The sequence below is a fragment of the Podarcis filfolensis genome (genome assembly GCF_964270895.1).
Source record: "Podarcis filfolensis genome assembly, chromosome: 12".
Lineage (NCBI taxonomy): Eukaryota > Metazoa > Chordata > Lepidosauria > Squamata > Lacertidae > Podarcis > Podarcis filfolensis.
In genome coordinates, this window is record NC_139614.1 from 13,673,744 (window position 1) to 13,690,172 (window position 16,429).

The following is a 16,429-nucleotide window of genomic DNA, read 5'->3' on the forward strand; positions in this document are numbered from 1 at the left end:
AACAATTGTACCCCTTCGCTCTGACTTCCAAGCTTGAATCTTGCCGTGCATCAGAGGAAAAAAGAAAACACACACGACAACTGTTTAGTTTTCGCTTTATTATTGACCGTTCCATTTGGCACTCGCAGAGTTCATTTCCTCAGTCGAAACATAAGCCAAACGCACAAATGGAAGTTGTCTGTATATTGAGGGGAACAAATTTGTAAAGGCTTCCCTAAAAGAATGTTAAGCACTTTCAACAGAACCATACTGCACATGAAAACAAAACTGAAGAGTGAAAGGAACATTCACTGTAGTGCGAAGGGTATATATATACTGTACATTTCTTTTCAGAATAGCTACACGAAACTGTAGTTGGGGACAAAAAAACACAACAGAACTAAGCTAAGGAACAGAAAATCTGAGGACGGGGCAGCCAAGGAGACGAGTAAGTTTTATTAGCAATGGCATATGTCAGTTTCAGAAACGCTAGCTACCAAAACAAAAGTCCTATGATTTTAACTACCTCTTATTAGCATAACTACCCGACATCTCTACTGCGTAACAGCTGTCGCTGAACATGCTTTGACACCCTTCCCAATCTCACTCGACTTCTTTTCCCTCGAGGGATGCTAAATTTATAAGTCCTTTAATTACTCTACAAACCCTATAACATGACAACCTACAGCGATATTTAGAAGTACTCACTCACCCCCTTAAACCCCTAACTGGCAAATAGACCATCTGTTCATGCAGGACAACTCCCCCTTCCAGCTTGGTAGGCCCAAGGTGTAAAAATAATATTTTCCTGCTCCTACCTAGCAACGGACACCAGCCATACCAGAGAAAGTCGTCTGTAACAGCTCCGATGTACATTTCATTTTTCTTACTGGATCCGTAATAATTGGGACATCCTCTCCGGAACATGGTACACTAAGAAAGGGCCTGTGCATCAATATTAACAACATATTTATGTTACCCTTGAGGTATACTTTTTAATCGTATATGAGGTCTAGAGACTCAGGGAAGGTTTCTAGACTCGGTCACATGCAACAGTATCCTTTTATAATCCAAAATATAAATATAGATGTTTAAAGTAGAAGGTTAGGCCGCTGGTCTAAACAGCAGCTCGGCTCAAAAAACGGGCATTGCCTACAAAATGGACACTGGCTGCTCCTCCTAAACGTTTGGTTCGGTCTTCCGTTTCCCGACTGGCACAGAACTCCATACGCGGAACGCAACTAGTTATTGCTTCTGCCAAAACTGCTACCAGAGTGTCTTGCAAAGGCTGCGAAGTCCGACAAGCACAGCGGATGTTTGTGACCGGTTTCCATCACGGCGAAAGATTTTGCTTGCATTTCTAAAATAAAAATGCCGAAACGCATACCTCAGCCCTCAACACAATGGAACTCTCAGTGCAGTTGCCTGAAGAGTAAATGCTTAAAAGATTTGGCATGTATTAAATAGTTATTGGCACAAGGTTCTTCTGGCAGGCAGAAGAGAAGTTTGTATAAATTAATCGATAGGTTCCTCCTTCACTCCGAGGGGACGTCAACCTCAGCCAATCTGTACTACTTTTCTGTCTGCGCAGATGCCATCTTTGACTTTCAGGCATTGGAGGGACAGCTGCTTCATCCGGTTGTCCAACGTAGGGCCACTGGAAGAGGAGTGGCTGTTCCGGTTCTTGTTTGCTTTGTCAAGCGCCTTGTTCTCTGCCCCTTCTGCTCTGTCCCCTGCGAAGACGAGATGGAAAGGTTCAGCAGCGTGAATCATGGAACAAGGTGGGTTTTACAGAACCTAGGAAGCTACCTTGTATCGAGTCAGACAATTGGTCCAGCTGGCTCAGTACTGTCTATGCTGATTGGCCATGGGTCTCCCACTCCTACCTCGAGATGCTGGGGAATAAGGGTTGTACCAACCTACATTCTACTCACAAGTCGATCCACTAAATTAATGGTCTTAATTTAGTCATCTCCATTAATTTGAGTGGGTCTGCTCAAAGGATAGGGGACGCGGGTGGCGCTGTGGGTTAAGCCACAGAGCCTAGGACTTGCCGATCAGAAGGTCGGCGGTTCGAATCCCCGTGATGGGGTGAGCTCCCGTTGCTCAGTCCCTGCTCCTGCCCACCTAGCAATTCGAAAGCACGTCAAAGTACAAGTAGATAAATAGGTACCGCTCCGGCGGGAAGGTAAACGGTGTTTCCGTGCGCTGCTCTGGTTCGCCAGAAGCGGCTTAGTCCTGCTGGCCACATGACCCGGAAGCCGTACGCCGGCTCCCTCGGCCAATAAAGCGAGATGAGCGCCGCAACTCCAGAGTCGGCCACGACTGGACCTAATGGTCAGGGTTCCCTTCACCTTTACCTATATTCCACCTTACTTTGAAGGACCTCATAATGGCACTCATGGTTCTCCTACCCTAGCAGCATTTTATCCTCACGACCAGCGCTCAGGGATCCTCAAAAGCGTTTGACTGTTTTCACACTAACCACACACACACACACACACACACACACACACACACAGCTACACAGCTGTAAGATTGAGTCGTAATACCCACAGTCTCCTACATCTCTCGCACTATTCTCCCCTAGGACTGGTAGCACACATTTTGTTTTCTGTTTTTAAAAAAACACATTGGTATTCCTTTCCATTTCTTCAAGCAACAATAAACCCGTCAACCACCACATCCCATGAGCTTTATTTACAGCTGTTAGCTTTGACTCTTTGCTGCCGATTTTTGGTGACTTACCGTATTTTTTCCCCTATAGGAAGCACTTTTTCCCCTCCAAAAATGAAGAGGAAATGTGTGTGCGAAATGTATGAAGAGGAAATGTATGGGGCGAATGCAGGCTTTCGCTGAAGCCTGGAGAGAGAGAGGGGTCAGTGCGCACTGACCCCTCTCGCTCTCCAGGCTTCAGGAAGCTATCCACAAGCCTTGGGAGCCCGCGGGAGTTCCCGCCGGGCTCCCACGGCTTGCGGAGAGCTGCCTGCATCCCGAAGCCTGGGGCGCGCTGAGCAGTCGCACCCCGGGCTTCGGGTAGCTCTGCACATGCCGTGGGAGCCTTCCCACGACTTGCGGAGAGCAGCCTGTTCTGGGGGCTGGGGTCGGGGGAAGCTTGGGCTTCCCCCGCCCCAGCCCCGCACCTGGGGGGGAAATAATTTTTTTTTCTTTATTTCCCCCCAAAAAAACTAGGTGCGCCCTATGGGGCGAAAAATACGGTATTTTAAGATACAAGCACTATCGTCTTTGGGTGAAAAATGCTCTACGCTCATCAGAAACCCCTCGCTGTGCAAGACTGGTCTGTCACCTTTGGAACTGGAAACTCTGGAATTTTCCTTCAGCCAGGCATGAACTTCCTGCTTCAGGAAGCAGGAATCATTCACAGAATGATTTCACACTTCAAGTGTAGGGAAGGGTGCAAGTTACAGATTAAACTTGTTCCTGGCTAAGCTTGATGTACTGTGCAGCACGACAGCCAGAAAGCTGAAGGGTGAGAGCTTTGAGAATACCAGCCAGATGGGTAGGGTATAAATAATAAAAGCATTATTAGAGATTTTAAGGGCAGAGGAAGGCTGGGCTTTGGTCCCACCCTATTTATGTGGGTTAGAAGATGCTTAAAGGTAAAGGGCCGACTCTGGGGTTGCGGCGCTCATCTCGCTTTATTGGCTGAGGGAGCCAGCGTACAGCTTCCGGGTCATGTGGCCAGCATGACTAAGCTGCTTCTGGCGAACCAGAGCAGCGCACGGAAACGCCGTTTACCTTCCCGCCGGAGTGGTATCTATTTATCTACTTGCACTTTGACATGCTTTCGAACTGCTAGGTTGGCAGGAGCAGGGACCGAGCAACGGGAGCTCACCCCGTTGTGGGGATTCGAACCACCAACCTTCTGATCGGCAAGTCCTAGGCTCTGTGGTTTAACCCACAGCGCCACCCGCGTCCCAGCTTTGAATGTCTCATAGATGCACTTGGTTACACATGCTCCATTTGCAGGGGGGAAAGATGGGGAGAAATGAACAAACCCACCCCCCAGACCTTCAAGCCTGTTGATCCCTTTCCTAATGGTCCCTAGCCTGGTCCAGCTTACCCCTTTCAATTTCACATTCAGGAGAGGAAGCCCCGCTGCATTCACTGCGAGGTCCTAGTAGAGGAAAGATGCCAAATTCAGACAGCGAGATGGGGCTGGAGAGATCCAGGCTCCTAGGCCGTGCCACGGGGAGAAACTGAGATGGCGTCTCAAAGGGGCTTGTCGGGCCAGAGCTGAAACTGGATACGGACTGGGTCTCAGAGTCGTCTTCGGACACAAGGCTGTTGCAGGTGTCGTCCTCAAATACTTCCGAAGCCACTGCAAAATCGGAGAGGAAAAAAGTCAGAGAGCAAAATCTGATTAGAAGGAGGATTTCTCTTCCAAGTCCTCCATCTGCCTGCACCTCTTGTTTATGAACCCTGTCCTCTCAAGGGCAATAGTTACAAACAGTATACGGACGCTGGTTTTCTGAAGTCTACCCAGTCAAGGCTAATCGCCGAAGAATTGATGCTTTTGAAATATGGTGTTGGAGGAGACTCTTGAGAGTCCCATGGACTGCAAGAAGATCAAACCTATCCATTCTGAAGGAAATCAGCCCGGAGTGCTCACTGGAAGGACAGATCCTGAAGCTGAGGCTCCAATACTTTGGCCACCTCACGAGAAGAGAAGACTCCCTGGAAAAGACCCTGATGTTGGGAACGATGGAGGGCACAAGGAGAAGGGGACAACAGAGGACGAGATGGCTGGATAGTGTCCTCAAAGCTACTAGCATGAGTTTGACCAAACTGCGGGAGGCAAGCCACAGGCTTCACAATGGGGAATATTATTTATTAACGATAAATAAATATGAGTTTGGGTGGGAACGATAGTTCATATCCCAAGACAAGTCAGTGATTCATCTGAACACAGCAGGTTCAATCCCTTCCCAGTTGCCATTTCCATTATTTTAAAAGGGAAAGCGGCTGGCTTTAACAGATGTGGGTCCTTCAGGGTCAACGCTGCAGAGCTTTCCGTGCTGTGTTTAGTTGCTGTGGTGACCTACAAACAACACTCTTCTGCCACAAGTATGTGTTTTGTCTTCTAGTAACTCTCCAATACAAAACATAGCGAGAGAAGGTGCTCTGAGGTCGCCCGGTCACGGTGGATGAACCGCTGGCCTAGGCTCAAACTGTATTTCAGGCAAGGATTTTTAACTGATATATTTTTTTTACATGGTTAAAGGGATAACGGAAATTCAGCGTAAGCAAGAATCACAGCCAAAGTAGAGAAAAGCTAACACAATAAAAAAATGAAAACACCAAACCAGAACCCTTCAAATGAGTGTTGCAACATTATTTGTTCTTTCTTACAAAAATCGGTGCTTAAAATCGAATCATTTATGAACACAAATCACACATAGAGAGGCAGCTTCAAGCTTGCTATAAGAATCTCTACTGGCCCCAAGGTCCACAGAACGGTACAAAAACTGACTGATTAAAGTTTCAGAGACAAGGCAATCCATGTTTCCAAGCTTTTGCAAGAAGTTCAGAATTCCGCAATTAATTAATGACCTTCCCGAGTGTTCAGTATTCAATGTCGTTTCAATCTCTGTCCCAGAGAAGAAACCCTATTTTGTATCCTGGGGTACAATCTTCTCAGACCGCAACGTGGTTGTTCCGCGCTTCATAAAAGTTTATGAGGCAGAAAACTTTTGGAGTTTGAATGCGACAATATCTAGCTCGCATATATTTTGTTTTTCTTTATTACATGTTTATCCCGTCTTTTATCTTCACAACAAGCCTGAGAGGTAAGTTAAGCTGCAAAAAGAGGGTAACAGCTGAGTGGGGATTTGAACCCAGGTTTCCCTTATCCTGGTCCGACACTCTAATCCCAACACCACACTAGCTCTCTACGGCCACATTTGTGTATTAGGCTAAACCATAATTTAGTTGCTGCTGCAGTACTCGTAACTCCTGCTTCCCCTCTTCTCTATCATGGTGGAAAGGAAGAATTCAGAAGCTTTTTCTTCCAGTTTCCACAAACCACATTTTCGTGTGTCATCGGCACACTAAACTATGGTTAAGGTTAGCTATGGCTGGCTTAAACAGGGCAGCTTCATAACCCATGGTCTGAAGCTGGCTTGTTTCAAACAATCAATCACAATTTGTAGTGTTTGGACGACACAACAAGCTGCAGTTAATCCAAACTGGAAGGGGAAGCTCCCAAACTCCTTGCAGCCACACCGGAGAAGGAGGAAGCAAGCAAACCTTAGAGTCACTGAAGCTTGTTCTTATCGTGCTAAACCATGGTTTACCCCAATGTCCACACCGAGCCAGTGGATAGAACCAAATTGCACAGAGCGCCACAAGGTCATTGTGGAATAGTTGTCTTTGACAGGGAGCAAACTCTACAGCTATTTCCTTCTACTTACTGGAGATATTATCCGGCTCCAATTTGCACATGGAAAGGTTTTCTGCCGACGCGTTGTTGCCTTCAGCCCCCACACCACATCCCCTGGGCCCCATGGATGAGGCTCGCCGCCTCTCATGGATCTCGTCGGAGATCATCTCCAAGTTTTTCAAAGCTGTCTTGTATTCGCCTTTGGCCAACGCCAACTTTGCTTGCAGATCGTCTACGGTCTTCTTCAATTGCTAATGAAACAAGTGGAAGAGACATGTTAAGTGCAGAAATATTGAAGCGATGATTCTTCAACATCAACTTCGTCAGACTGGTCATGTTCTTCAGATGCCTGTTAATCGTCTTCCAAAGCAACTACCCTATTCCAAACTTAAATATGGAAAGCGTAATGCTGGTGGTCAACAAAAGAGGTTGAAAGACTCTCTCAAGGCAAATCTTTAAAAATGTAGTATGAACACTGACAACTGGGAAACGCTGGCCTGCGAGCGCTCCAATTGGAGAACAGGATTACCAAAGGTGTCATGGGCTTTGAAGACACTCAAACTCGGGACGCAAGGGGAAAACGTGCTACAAGGAAGGGACACTTGGCAAACCCCGACCATGATCAACTCCTGCCCGGAAACCTATGTCCCCACTGTGGAAGGACGTGTGGATCCAGAATTGGCCTCCACAGTCTCTTACGAACCCACTGTTAAAACTGTGCTTATGGAAGACAATCTTACTCAGCTACGAGTGATCGCCAAAGAAGAAGATGATTAAAGTCCAGCTAAAGAACTTCATCCACTCCAGCGATGGGGAACCTGTGGCCCTCCTGATTGGTGGACTCCAACTTCCATTAACCCCCCAACCCAGACCATGGCAGCTGATCCTGATGGGAACTGTATTCCAACACCATCAACCCGGCATATAGGAATGGAATTGTAGAACCCTCTTCTGCCAACTGCCACCGCGAAGATGTTTCAAATGTTTGCTGGTAAGCCGCTTTGGGCGCATACATTGGTACCTCGGTTTAAGAACAGTCCTGTTTACGAACAATTCGGTTTACGATCTCCACAAAACCGGAAGTAGTGTCCCGGTTTGCGAACTTTACCTCAGTTTAAGAACGGAATCTGAACGGTAGGAGGCGCACCGGCAGCGGGAGGCCTCATTAGGGAAAGCGCACCTCGGTTTAAGAACGGTTTTGATTTAAGAACAGACTTCCGAAACGGATTAGGTTCGTAAACTGAGATACCACTGTATAAGTAAAATCAATCAATAAATCGGATGCTACAACTTCTCTCCCCTCTCCCCCCATTTAGAGTTTTAAATTATACAAGGGTTTTGAAAGCCTGAATAGGGCCCCTGTTTTTGCATGACGTTTCCCAACCATCATCTTTGTAGTTAAATCCAAACAAGATTATTATTGCTGTTATCATTATTATTATTATTATTTTCCCTACGATAGGACATGATTAAGGATACAGACAAGTTTTTTTCACTGAAACGCATCAACTGCAGTCGTGATTTGCAACAGATCTGCGACAGATTGCCAGTCACTCCTGGAAGATGTATTTGATACATACCTCTAACTGTACATAATACTTCGCCTTGAGTTCGAAGTAAGGCCTGTAAGGAGAACACAAGAGAGGGAGGAGAGAATGGATTTTATCATTCTTGGTAGAACAATCCACAGAGAAGGATGGAGAAATGTCTCTGCTCCACGCTTGTGCAAGGCTTTGCGGAGAATGTTCTAGAAGCAATCAACGCTTTGGTGGGAAGACTGGCTGCCCCTGTGCTTGGTGTCCATTCACAAAGGGCACAGCTCCTGTCTTCCCAGTCCATTCTACAAAACAGTTGCTATTTTGTGGTAGGGTTCCACCCAGTGCTCTTTTTCTAGAAAAAGAGGTGTTGGAACTCACCATGAACGCTCCCTTGTTGTTGTTGTTTTTTTTAAAAAATGTAAATATTTTTATTAAGTACAAATTAGAAAACATACATATTCACAACAAAAGAAAATACAAAAGAAAAAGAAAATACATCTAACCAAGGAAAAAAATTAGAGAATATTTTGTCTCTTTTGATATTTACAGTTATTTATACCTCTATAAAATGCTATTCACAATAAAGCAGTGAAATGAAAGATAAGATATCAGAAAAAAGAACAAATAAAAAATAAAGACGTAAAAGAAAAAGATCATAGGTGAAAATTTTTAAAAGTAGATAAGTACTCACAATACATAGCCGTTTCCCATCTATACTTATATTCAATTGTATAATTTCATCTTGTCCTTATCTACCTTAAAGTGTTTTTTTTATAATAAAAAAAAAGACTTCCACCGTTTACCTCACGCGTTTTTAATAGTCCGTTCGTCAGAACCTCTGTTCTTCATGTTTTCCCTTTGGATTTCCTTAATGTCTCACTTTGTATTTTTTATATTATGCACAAGATTATTCTAAACACAACCAGATTTTCGTAGTCGAGCCCTGGTTTTGTAAATAATCATTTAAGAACTCCCATTGCTTCATAACCATAGTTTTGGATTTTCTCCCTTGTTCTCTTATAATGGCAATGATGCCCACCTGAGAGGGGCCAGAACTGAGTTTCGGTGAGTTCCAGCTGGAAAAAAAACCCGGTTCCATCGCATATTGGCAAATTCAGGTAGCACAACTATAGGTGATTGGACTTGCACAACAAACCTGCTTTCTCCAGAAGGTCATATTTTGGGGGGATGAGTGCAGTGTTTCGCAAATTTGGGCCCCCAGCTGTTGTTGGACCACAACTCCCATCATCCCTGACTACTGGTTCTGCTAGCTAGGGATGATGGGAGTTGTAGTCCAACAAGTTTGAGAAATACTGGGATGAGGGACAGGAAAAGGACAGGGCAAAGCACCGGAAAGGGTGGTATTACATTTGCTTTGACACACCATCATATACCGGGAGGAAGTATATGAGGTCTAATAGGACTGGCTTGCTTACTTGGATTATTTAGAGCAAGTCTGCAGTCCCTCCTCTAGAATAACATTTACTGTATATACCCGAGTATAAGCCGACCCGAATATAAGCCGAGGCACCTAATTTTACCACAAAAAACTGGGAAAACTTATTCACTCGAGTATAAGCCTAGGGTGGGAAACGCAGCGGCTACTGGTAAATTAGGCAAGGATTATGTAACAAGTTGTGCTGGCGAGGAGCTACACAGTCAAGTGAAAACAGGTTTAAAAACGAAAAAGCAAGGTCTGCAGTCTAAAACATCTGGCACAGTTTCTACCCAAAGAGAAGTTGCTGCCTTGTTTCTTCCGTGAATCCAGCCTCTTTTACTATTAAGGAAAAAAACCTTGGATTCTGTCTCATTCGCAGATTGAAAGAACATTAAGAAAGAAGAGACATGCACACAGCCTGATGCAGGCAGTGAAAATGAGCTAATTATGAGGTGTTCCGCAGCCCACGGAGGAGCCAGTCCCTAGACGGCTACTGCATTTTGTTATCAATTAACTGCTGAGGGACCTGTTGCCTGATACAGTGGTACCTCGGGTTACATACGCTTCAGGTTACATACGCTTCAGGTTACAGACTCCGCTAACCCAGAAATATTACCTTGGGTTAAGAACTTTGCTTCAGGATGAGAACAGAAATCGTGCTCCAGCGGCGCAGGGGCAGCAGGAGGCCCCATTAGCTAAAGTGGTGCTTCAGGTTAAGAACAGTTTCAGGTTAAGAACGGACCTCCAGAACGAATTAAGTACTTAACCCGAGGTACCACTGTACTTCCAAAATCCATTTTGCCATTTTAAGAGGCATGGGAAATGAAAAGCTTCTCTTCAAAGATCTGTGGAGGTTGTTCATGAGAAATCATTTGAAAGGACACCGCCGCTACTGCCGCCCGCCTCACTCGAGTATAAGCCGAGGGGGGCTTTTTCAGCATAAAAAATGTGCTGAAAAAGTCAGCTTATACTCAAGTATACACGGTACTCGCCATTAAGACACAATTGCTTCAAACCCGCATATCTTATTTGGCTGGGTCGCATGGTCCTGCCTTGCGGTACAGATGTGTGTTGGACACTTGATAACTGAAACGCCCAAGTGAGGTTTGCAGATATGAAAAGAGCCTGGGGCATTGCTAGGCTCAAGGCACAGACCCACGACACACATAAAATTTGCAGGTGCTTCTTTTTATATGTAGACATGCAAATTTTGGCCAGGTTTCAGAGGGAAAGCAAAACAAAAAGTTTCAGCAGTGGGGAGAAATTATTATAAATTAAGTTTGGAGATGGTATTTAGCACCAGTCAGATGAAATCAAATAAACAAGGAATATTTGGTGTTACATTGGAGGGGATGTCAGGAAACCAGGAATTATGTACACATGTGGGGGGGGTGTAAATATGTACAATTTTGGGGGCAAAGGGTGTTTAAGGAGATAACAGAAATCACAGGCTTGGAAGGACTTGCTCACAAATTTATTGACAGCTGCACAAATTATGATAGCTAGGAAGTGGAAGGGGCAAGCAGAATATAAAATGAAAGAATGGTATAAAGAGATGTCGGATATAGCTATTAATGATAAATCAACAGGTGTCATTAAGGTAAGACGGGGAACATGCAGGAGAAATAACTTTGAGGAAATATGGTGGGTGTTTGTAGAATTTGTACTGTTAAAATGGAAAGGGGTCAAACCATCGCAAGAGGTGTTGAAATTTTGGGAGGTTGGATAGTTATTATGGAATGGTCTTGGTGGTGGGGTGCACATTTTTATTCTTATGTATGATTATTACTTTGTCAAAATAGAAGAAGAAGGGGGGGGAAGTAGGGAGAAGAGGTTGGAAATCCAGGGCCAAGTGCATGTTTGGGGCCTCTGTGGACCATCCCCTAACACTCCTTTTTTTTTTTTTTTTCTCCTCCTGTGATGAGGCTGCATTTTAATATTTTAATGTTTCAATATTTTAATGTTGTATTTTAATCTTGTTTTTAAGTTGTATTCGTTCAACTTGTTTTTATTATTGCTTGTTAGCCGCCCTGAGCCCGGCCTTGGCTGGGGAGGGCAGGGTATAAATAAAAATTATTATTATTATTATTATTACTCTTGAAAAGAGCCGCCTTAGATCAAAAACCTAGGAGTTTCACATCACCCCAGAGAGCACAGTTTCCCAAACTTGGGTCTCCAGCTGTTGCTGGACTACAACTCCAATGATCCTTAAGGAGGAGGACCAGTGGTCAGGAAGGATGGGAATTGTTGTCCCAAAACAACTGGAGACCCAGACAAATGTCAATCCATGTACATGCAAAATTGGCCCAATGGACGCACTGCAAACATCTCCTCGTACTTGGATTTATTTATGGTCCTTTTGAGCTTCTTCTCCAGCTGTTTCATCCTGCCCATGGCCGCGTTGTATTTGGCAGCCGTCTCCTTGTGCACCAGCTCACTTCGGGTTTTTGTCTGCTCTGCTTCCATGACCTGGACAGAGGGGGGAGAAACAGCAGTTTTGAGCTGAAGCAGCTGCAGGCCTGTTACGACGCATAGCTCGGGTATGTTTTTCAAAGGACACTGTTTCTGCATGTTCTCAGTCAAGGATACCAAGGGCAGCAATTGCCACCAAGATCTGCAAATGGAAGCTGTAAATCAGGGGTCGGCAAGGCTCACCTTGCCTGGGCCAGTTCACTGCATATTCACAGACGCAATTTCCAGCACCTGCGCATGCACGATTTCTGGCGCCACTTGGCGAGTCCCCGTGCCGCCTTGTGTCAGTTTAGCGCAGCGTGCAGGGATTTGCCAGGTGGGCGGCTTGTGGGCCAGTAAAACGACCCCCGTGGGCCATTTGTGGCCCACAGGCCTTGGGTTGCCAACCCCTGCTGTAAAGGCTTAGCAAGAATTCTTTAGTATGTGAATGTGGTTATAGGCAGGTACCTTACACATATGAGCGAGCGAGTGAGAATATGTATAAGTATTAGGAACATATTATTCGCCATCTGACTAAATTTTCAGTATGGAAACACAAATGGGTGAGGGTCATAAAGAGACAACAGTTCTGCTTCTGAGCACTTGTTATGGCACTTAAAAGGTAAAGGGACCCCTGACCATTAGGTCCAGTCGTGGCCGACTCTGGGGTTGCGGCGCTCATCTCACTTTACTGGCCAAGGGAGCCGGCGTACAGCTTCCGGGTCATGTGGCCAGCATGACTAAGCCGCTTCTGGCGAACCAGAAACGCCGTTTACCTTCCTGCACTTGCACTTTTGGCGTGCTTTTGAACTGCTAGGTTGGCAGGAGCAGGGACCGAACAACGGGAGCTCACCCTGTGGCGGGGATTTGAACTGCCGACCTTCTGATCGGCAAGTCCTAGGCTCTGTGGTTTAACCCACAGCGCCACCCGAGTCCCCTAGTGTGATCTCTAATTGCCTGTTAATCTAGCCAGTTCAATATACTCTAACAGTTTGTCTTGCCATTCCTTTTTTGTTGGCAGTTTCTTTAGCTACACAACGTTCTGACCTACACTCACAGCAAGACTCATCCCACTTCGTAGTAGAAGCTGGAAAATGCAACAGTGCAAATGATTTGTGTGTCTTCTTCCCTGCTTGCAAGAGCCAGCTGTAAAATGCACGCCACCCAATATTCTGCACAATGATCAACTCCATCTGCCTGCCCAAAGTATCCAATAATTTTTAGCTCCCCGTTCTCCAAGGCAGCAGAGGCACAGGAAAGGAACAGCTTTTCCAAGGCATGCCAGCAACAGATCTTACCCTCTGAGTGGCATGGTTGAGCATCTCCTGCCAGGCAGAATCAAACTGACGCTTGTCATCTTCCAGCAGCCTCTGCTCGGCAAGGGAAATGGTCTCTTTCGCAGCTCGGAGGACCTCCGTAGCTCTCTGAAAATCCTGGGTTGCTTTCTGAGCTTCCAACTGTGCCTAAAAGGTGTGAGAGAGAGGCAGGGATTTCGCACAAATGGATTTCAACATGTACAAAAGAAGATCAGATACAAAACGGTATCCTTTTATTGACTTTGTTAAGACATCACCTTGCCAACAAAGGTCTGTATAGTTAAAGCTATGGTTTTCCTAGTAGTGATGTATGGAAGTGAGAGCTAGACCGTAAAGAAGGCTGATCGCCGAAGAATTGATGCTTTTGAATTATGGTGCTGGAGGAGACTCTTGAGAGTCCCAAGGACTGCAAGAAGATCAAACCTCTCCATTCTTAAGTAAATCAGCCCTGAGTGCTCACTGGAAGGACAGATCCTGAAGCTGAGGCTCCAATACTTTGGCCACCTCATGAGAAGAGAAGACTCCCTGGAAAAGACCCTGATGTTGGGAAAGATGGAGGGCACAAGGAGAAGGGGACGACAGAGGACGAGATGGTTGGACACTGTTCTCGAAGCTACCAGCATGAGTTTGACCAAACTGCGGGAGGCAGTGGAAGACAGGAGTGCCTGGCGTGCTCTGGTCCATGGGGTCACGAAGAGTCGGACATGACTAAACGACTAAACAACAAGACAATCGAATGTGGTTTTGACCCTCCACCGACGCATGGAACCTTATGGAGAGAAACATTCATTTCTGGAGCTCTATTAACCTGTGACCCTGAAATTTCAGGTGCCCCCCAAAAAAAAACCCTGATGCCAAAGTTTTGTGCAAGTTTTGAGCCATTTTGTGCCGCAAACCCTGCGTTTTGTGCTGCCTCCCAAACTGAGTAATTGGCAAATCAAATTGGGGTCACAACTTAATGCCCCCCAAACCTAACTTTGCCTGATTGATTCCAAACCAGTGCCAAAGTTGTGTGCCGGTTTGTGCGGCGGGGGTGGGGGTGGGGGAAGAAATGGATAATTGCCAGGTTTCAGTTTTGCCTAATGGTTCCCCATCTTGTTTTTGATTTCAGCTTGCCCTCCAATGAATGGTATCCTTAAATGCCATTAGTGGGCAACTTCTAATTTGATTTACCTGTCTGCAGACAGTTTTTCCAGGTCATCTGGCACAACAGAGCACCAAAACCAGAGCAGCGCATGGAAACACCGTTTACCTTCCCGCTGGAGCGGTACCTATTTATCTACTTGCACTCTGACGTGCTTTCAAACTGCTAGGTGGGCAGGTGCAGGGACTGAGCAACAGGAGCTCACCCCGTCATGGGGATTCGAACCGCCGACCTTCTGATCGGCAAGCCTAAGAGGCTCAGTGGTTTAGACCACAGCGCCACCTGCGTCCCTTCTTAGTATTTTAGGGCTGGGCAATATCTGATTTTCAACCTTGCAGTATATCACCAACTAAACATTGTGATATACTGTTATATGCAATGTCTAAAATAAAGATGGACCTATGTAGAGGTATTGGCTGGCTTCACTGTTTTTCCTGCACCATGAATTTTGCATAGCACACACATCATGATTTGCAGTATATTGCCAGGTTAAAAAATTATGAAACCAATATCATGATATGGAGTTCAAACTGTTTTTTGACGATGTCTCAATTTATAACTCAGCCCTAATCTGTACATGATGATGGAAAGGAATTTCTTCTTCTTCTCCCTCCTCCTTTCTTCATTTTAATTTCTTTTTCCTTTTCCTCTTTTTCCTCCCCTTGTTAAAATTCACAAATACTTTTCTAAACCTCTTTGCTGCATTCGGATGGCTTTCGGCGCTTTACCCTGAGATCATTAAGTGCTGACAGAAGTCGGAGGCATTAGAAAACATTTAGGAAAGCTGCGCATTATTTAGCAAATAAAATATCAGGCAGATTCACTGCTAAAGAGCTCCAGCTGAGCAGGCCAGCTTGCAACAGCTTAACGCAGCCTTGGCGTTCCTAAGCTTCCCTGCCAGCTGCTTGCTTGCAAGGAATAAATGTATGTTACCCCTCCCAAATGCCTTTGGCTACATAACATATTTAAACAGCCCACCAGCCCGGTCTGGAATGACATTGTATAATCCTTAAACAGCCATTGGTTATGCCACTTATGAGCTGGTTTGTCATAGGTGCTGGGGCTTGCCAATCTACGGAGTGTTGGTTATCCTACTTTATAAGTTATGGGGTTGCCAACAGCCAAGTCATTTGAATTTACCGTATTTTTCCGTGTATAAGATGCCCCCATGTGTGAAAGGACCCCTATTCTTTTAACCCGAAATTAAGTTGTTTAGCTTTTGGGGGGAGCTGGGAGAGATCACTTCCACCAATCGCTCACCCGCCTGCCTGCCCGCCACTGCCAATCGCTTGCCACAGCCACTGCCAATCGCACAGGAGCCCCCAATTATCTGCCCGCTCACTGCCACCAATAGCCTAGCCGCCCACTTGCCGCAGCCGCCCATCGCCTGCCCAATCGCCAGGAGAATTATGCTAAGATGAAGACATGCTTGGCAAACCCTCCCCGTGATCAACTCCCGCCCGGAAACCTATGTCCCCACTGTGGAAGGATGTGTGGATCCAGAATTGGCCTCCGCAGTCACTTACGGACTCACTTTTACAACCCTGTTTATGGAAGACAATCTTAACTCGGCTACGAGTGCTCACCAAAGGAGGAGAAGCTGTCCAGGTACTGAAAAGTCCTGTTTTCACCTCTGTCTTTAAAATATATTACATGACACAACCATTTAAAGTTGTCTTTTCTAAGTGCTTTTTCATGTTGTCGTTTGAGATGCTCCGGCTAAGCTCCCAGCGCACACAGCATGAACTATTTATTTCCTGCAGCACTGAGTTCTGATGGCCTACTTTACAACAGGAGTTTTCTTCTTTTCGTGAAATCTCTTGAGAATGTTACTGTTCAAGGAACAAAGAGCGGCACAGGCAGGGAGTGTGGCATAGTGGTTAGAGCGCTGAATGAACTCAGGAGACCAGCATCTAAATCCCACACAGCTCACTGAATGAACTCAGGCCACTCAAGGGTCTCAGTCTAACATACCTGGTATGTTATAAGAGCAGGAGGTGGAGAATCAAGAATATAATCTTTGAGCTTCTTGAAGGAAAGGTGGGGTATTAATGTCACATTTAAAAAACACCTGACCTTTACCAGACATAGGGCCGAGCAATAAAACAGGAGTCTGACCCAGGGTTCGAAATTAGCAGGGCGCCAGGCGCATTTTGCGCC

At 45.7% G+C, this 16,429-nt stretch overlaps 1 protein-coding gene across 3 annotated transcripts in view; it reads right to left on the bottom strand.

Moving 5' to 3' along the window:
- Nucleotides 1-78: 78 nt before the first annotated feature.
- Nucleotides 79-16,429, bottom strand: part of SH3BP5 (SH3 domain binding protein 5) — a 61,671-nt gene continuing 45,320 nt past the window's right edge. For 2 of the 3 annotated variants that reach the window (XM_083578161.1, XM_083578160.1), the window contains 6 exons: nucleotides 13,108-13,272; nucleotides 11,697-11,827; nucleotides 7,963-8,005; nucleotides 6,414-6,633; nucleotides 4,064-4,321; nucleotides 79-1,712 (listed from right to left, as the gene is read on the bottom strand). In XM_083578161.1, coding sequence (XP_083434287.1) covers nucleotides 1,537-1,712; nucleotides 4,064-4,321; nucleotides 6,414-6,633; nucleotides 7,963-8,005; nucleotides 11,697-11,827; nucleotides 13,108-13,272 — 993 coding nt within the window. In that variant the 3' untranslated portion in view covers nucleotides 79-1,536. Of the gene's footprint in view, nucleotides 2,002-3,944; nucleotides 4,322-6,413; nucleotides 6,634-7,962; nucleotides 8,006-11,696; nucleotides 11,828-13,107; nucleotides 13,273-16,429 lie in introns of all 3 variants that reach the window. The other variant, XR_014540130.1, reaches the window with a different exon arrangement.